At 33.9% G+C, this 5,499-nt stretch overlaps 1 protein-coding gene across 1 annotated transcript in view; it reads right to left on the bottom strand.

The window, feature by feature from the left end:
* Positions 1-3,146, bottom strand: part of LOC112502614 (protein HOTHEAD-like) — a 34,198-nt gene extending 31,052 nt beyond the window's left edge. Inside the window, exons 1-3 of the mRNA XM_025106572.1 lie at positions 3,027-3,146; positions 2,073-2,711; positions 69-457 (exon numbers count right to left, since the gene is read on the bottom strand). Of these exons, the coding sequence (XP_024962340.1) occupies positions 69-457; positions 2,073-2,711; positions 3,027-3,108 (1,110 nt within the window). The 5' untranslated portion in view covers positions 3,109-3,146. The remainder of the gene's footprint in view (positions 1-68; positions 458-2,072; positions 2,712-3,026) is intronic.
* Between the last annotated feature and the right edge of the window lie 2,353 nt (positions 3,147-5,499).

The raw sequence follows: 5,499 nt of genomic DNA, 5'->3' as shown, positions 1-5,499 counted from the left end.
TCCAAGAGTTTGTAAGCATCCAATTTAGGAATTTGATATAAGTGTATAATGTAGATATATATGTGTACCCGATAGTCATAGCCCAGATATGYTGAAATATCTGCKAAGAGWAAATTAAYGCCCCCGGATTCTTCGATGTAGCTACCAAAGTCAGTAATACCAACATTTTGGACTAAGGATGCTTCAACGTCAACGAGAGCCGGGACAAAAAATCCGTTGAGGGGGTTATCCGACATGTTCTTACCAACTAAAGGTTGGTCAAGCACRACTTTGATCTTAAGTGCTTCGAGTTGCTCTCTTGGTCCTATGCCACTCAACATCAAAAGTTGTGGGCTACCAAGAGCTCCTGCAGACAATATGATTTCATCACTCTCTCCGCCATTTAGAAATGCCCWATGCATATTCCCAAATTTATCCTCAAAGGCAACTCCAAAAGCCACTGGGGTTGATTCTCCTGCTGTAAATAGTAAAAATAACAAGTAAGCTCTAGTAATAAATTAACAACTTTGGCAYGCATAACATGTAGTGTACCACTAAAAGAAATTGGGTTTATATTTTATGTCCAAGTGTCATAATAAACYATTTTGTAGGATAAATAATTGCATATCCTACTTAAAGATGTTGTAATAGGTTTATGAYGYTTTTAAACATTATTAAACTAAAGTTTTTYAGGACAATTTTGAAACAAAGTTTCATATTAGCCTTTTTATAAAAAAAWTGTCATATAAAAAWATGTTTATAAATWGTCCRGTAAAAATTGCTAATAGGATAYTTTGTTTCAAAAGTGTTCTAAATATCTTGTTAAGATACCTAAAATCGTTTAATAAATTTATTACACCACTTTAGATAAGATATACAATTGTTTGGTCCTATAAACTTAAGTCATATAAAATAGTCTATTATTACACTTTAAACACTTTTGACATTCTATAAACTCAAATTTTGTTGTTATGTACCTATATATGTGTGTCTATATATATATATATATATAAAGGAGGTTTCAGGTACAACTTATACAATTGTTACAAACTAAACATCTAAATCAATTGATATCTTTATGGAAAGGATGTGGCTATATTTATTATGATTTCAATATTTATGGAAAATGATTAAAATTTATTAATTATGATATATGCTTTATATTAGAAAAAAATCAAGATATTTACGAGACCTCATATTCACTTAAATTAAACGGATGATTTAGATTGAGTTTTAATGGCTTTAATGGGTCGGGTTGTAGTGTAGTGCGGTTCTGAATCTAGAACTCGAATCTTTAATCATCATTCATACTTTGTTCTGTTGATTATCTTTCTCGATTTTATTTACAAATTTAAGACAGCTATAAACTGGTTGGTTATTATTTTATCTTAAAATATATTAATATGAGTTTCAAAGTAGAGATTATAAAATTCCGATTTCCTAGTATAATTTATTTGATTCAAAGTTTTATTATAATTTAGATTTAAAATAAAAAATATATTTATTTTAGTTCAAATATGATTTTTTTATAGTAATAATGATATAGTATTTTGTTAGGGTTCAAAAGATTGTTTCATAAATAATAATTATATTTAAGATATTATATATTTAAATTTACAGACATAATATACTTTAATAAAAATAAATAAAAAAAAAGGTATTTTATCTTATATTTTCTTGTGTTTAATAATTAGTTATATGAATGGTTTTAAAATTTTAGAAAAAAAAAAATAACTGTTTCATCTTGTAATGTTTATCTCGTATAATTTTAAAATTTTAAATAATAATATATAAGTGATACTAAATACTTAAGAAGTAGTTTTTAAGAGGGTGTTTGAGGTTACTTATTTAAAACAATTTATGTTTTTTTTWAMMAAARKCCYTWWKRAMYTWWTWWWARKTWAAARRRKTKWAWTTYYTYWAAAAMYTTTTWWTWMCMRKTTKRMMMCSRWWMMAAGTTGTTTATCTAAACMCTCAAAAGTATTTATTAYCGATGYCATACGRAATAARTCAATAAATTRTTTTTATAAGCAATCCAAACACCCCTAARTTTACCCTAAATATTTTATAATAKWGTAAGCATAAATATATACCTTTGGTTTTAAATAAGATTTTGTGAACAGATGCGTGTAGAAGAACAGACAACCCCTCCGGGTTTGCATACTGCAGCAAATCTGCGGCTGTATGTCTTGTTCCATTTGCAAAAATAGTACCACCAGTTTTAGTACCRACGAGATGTTCAAAGGTATAGCCATTGTCGGGTGTGACCCCAGCTTCGACCAGCGATGCTCGAAGCGCGGTCTGCCAACCCCCAAGAGYRGGCGGAAAAACCATTACGCTTTCTGCAAATTGGTAAGATTCTTCGATCAAGTCTGCATCGGTTAATCCAGCCTCTATGTGATATTGTTCTTCGCCACGAGAGTAGAAGCCCGCATTAATTGAAGTACCACCACCCAAGACACGAGGACGTGCATTTATAACACCCTCTACAACRAATCGYTGAGAGGGAGAATCCGGTGATGTATCAAAGAAGTAGGTACCGAAATTGGCTTCAMGTGTSACGTTGATATTGGTATACGGTGAGCCACCACGTTCAAGTAACAGAACCGTCGCGTTTGCAGATAGGGTGGTGGCCACTGGGATTCCGGTGGTGCCGCCTCCAATAACGATGTAGTCGTAGAATGAAATCCTAGGAGCATMTGTTGCTTCATGSACGAATGTATAGTTTGGAGCTATAGAAACAAAACATTTAACCTTGTAAGTTTCTATCTTTTATTTATCACATAACAGTAAAAACACAAATCCATACAATCAAGTTACTAACCGATGAAGATAATGATGGTGTTTATATGTGTAGATATATAAAAAGAATACCATAATAACCATTTATCTCTATGGTATGCATATTTATGTATTAAAGTAATTGAAGATGTTTCCTCATTTTTATACATGTTATATATGTACATATACATGCATACGATACAGATGAACGGTTATTAAGATGCTAATTATAGATTTACCATKAGGAAGATATAGAATGCACTTACGTAATTCTGCGACACCAAAATCAAGTAAGAAAGTAACGGTAACAATCACAGCCGCGATCATCCTGCATGACCTAGAAACCATGAGATTGTGCTGATGATGATATATCTATATCTGTATATATATATATATATATATATATATATATATATCAAAGAACTTGAGAAATTTCTCAACTTCTTTGTGATTTTTGAGACAGTGTGATGTGGAAAAGAGATGAAAGTTAAGGTGTTTATATAAACTCTTGATAGGCATTGCATGCATCAGCAGAAAGAAGTTAATTATGTGACTAAGAGTTGACTTTCAGAGCTTCCTACTACGTTCAAAGAACTTATATTAATTCCAGATAATTTGACAATGTCCATTAATTCATAGGCATAGCAAACCTATATCATTATTTATTTAATAGTTTGACCAGGTCAATAAAAATACGTACGTACATCACTTGCATAAACTTATGTACCACGACAAATATCATCAATACCTGCTTAAAGTGACGTTTGGTTCAAACAAATGGGTATGAAAATGAAAATAACAGAGAAAATGGGAATGAATTTGCATTCTCTTCGGTTTAACTTGAAACAAAAATTTGGACTTATGAAGGAATGAACCTATTATATTATAAAAAACAAACAGTTTCTTTTATTTTCATTTATTAATTAGTGTTTAATACCTCTTACGAAACACCCCCAAAATTCACCACAACAATATTGCTTTATATGACGCTTAGAATGTCTAAGTATTCTCATGGCCGTTGGGGGAGGGCGGGTGGCGCATCCTCAACACCTATAAGAAATAGGGGCCCAATTTTTTTTTTTAGTATTTATTAGAAGTTCACTTTTTTTGAAAAGTTGGGCAAAAAATATAGTATCTAATAGGACCCAAAAAGACTTAAATATTATATTAAGGACCCAAACATGTACTAATCAATTACGTTGAAAAATAAAATATTTGAAGGTTAAATGATCATTCATCTTACTTTATTGCTTATTGTTTCTCTAAGTTTATACCTATTATCAAAGTCTAAAATTTTTGCCTAAAAAACCTTGGTATATGTTAAAGATATATATCATATAGGATGTTATTGACGATGAAACGAAATGATGATGCTATGTAAAAATGATATGGTATCTATAATTAATTATTGATTAATTTTGCTTCTATAAATACTTGGAAAAACAACTTTATATGAATTTTTTCGTACTTATTGAGGGGCCTTTTTTACATCTTGCTCAGGGTCTATATAAAAATGTCAGGAATGGGTCTGAGTGTCGTAATACAATAATCTAGATAACGTTTGGTAAGATGACATGATTGAACATCATTGAACACGAAAGGACATGGCAGAACTGGACTGGACAGGACAGGATAGGAGAGGCTGGATTGGACAGAACCGGACGGGACGGAACTCGACAGAACAAGTGTTTGGTCTGACTACGACCGAATATGTAACAAATAACCAAGTTGCCCTCAAAAGTTATTTGATGGTTTTATATATCATATAGTAGTTATAATTAACACAAATAAAGTAAATAATTAAACAATTTGATTTATAAACATCTTTACACAATTTTCATATACATAAATACATACATATATAATAGTACAAAATTAGAATGAAAATTTGATATAAATTGATGGTAGTTCGAAAAACCCGATTCGTACAAAGACATGAAGATGATATATAGTAATGGTGGTGGTGGTTCACAGTGGTGGAGGTAACTGTGACCAATGTGGTGGAGGTAGGGGTGCTGGTGGTGGTAGGTAGTGGTAGTGGTGGTTATGGTGGAGGTGGAAGTGGTTATGGTTGACTGTACTAGCGATGGCAATGGGCGGTGGTTGTCGGTGCCCGACGGTGGTTTTTGGAGGTAGAGGCAACGGTGGTTGGTTGACGACGACGGTTGTGTAGGACGTGAAGATGGTAGATGGTGGTGGTCGTAGTTGACATTGGTGGAGGAGGTAGTTGACGCCGATGTAGTGGTTGTGGTGGGTAGTGGTAGTGATAGCTGATGCTGATCGTAGTTATGGTGGTGGTGGTAGTGAATGGTGGTTATTGGTGGCTGACGGTGGTTGTGGAGGTGGTGAAGGAGGTTGTTGTAATACAGAAAGAAGTGGAGGTGGTGAACAGTGGTAGTGGTAGCAGAGATGGATGGTGGTGGTCGGTGGTAGACGGTGATTGTGGAGGTGGAAGGTGGTGGTCGGTGGTGGACGGTGATTGTGGAGGTGGAAGGTGGTGGTTGGTGGTGGTCGGTGGTAGACGGTGGTTGTGGAGGTGGATATGGAGATGGAAGGTGGTGGTCGGTGGTAGACGGTGGTTGTGGAGGTGAAGATGGTAGGTGGTGGTCGATGGTCAATGGTGGTTGTGGAGGTGGTGGAGGAGATTGTTGTAGCGAAAGATGAGGTGGAGGTGGCTGATGGTGTCTATTGGTGGTAGTGGTGACCGTGACTAGCAGTGGTGGCCACTAAAACAAATAT

This window comes from Cynara cardunculus, unplaced genomic scaffold, assembly GCF_001531365.2.
Source record: "Cynara cardunculus var. scolymus isolate 2C unplaced genomic scaffold, CcrdV1 Un_Scaffold_1672, whole genome shotgun sequence".
Classification (NCBI taxonomy): Eukaryota; Viridiplantae; Streptophyta; class Magnoliopsida; order Asterales; family Asteraceae; genus Cynara; species Cynara cardunculus.
The sequence above is the reverse complement of the archived record's forward strand: the minus strand, read 5'-3'. Positions and strand labels throughout refer to the sequence as shown.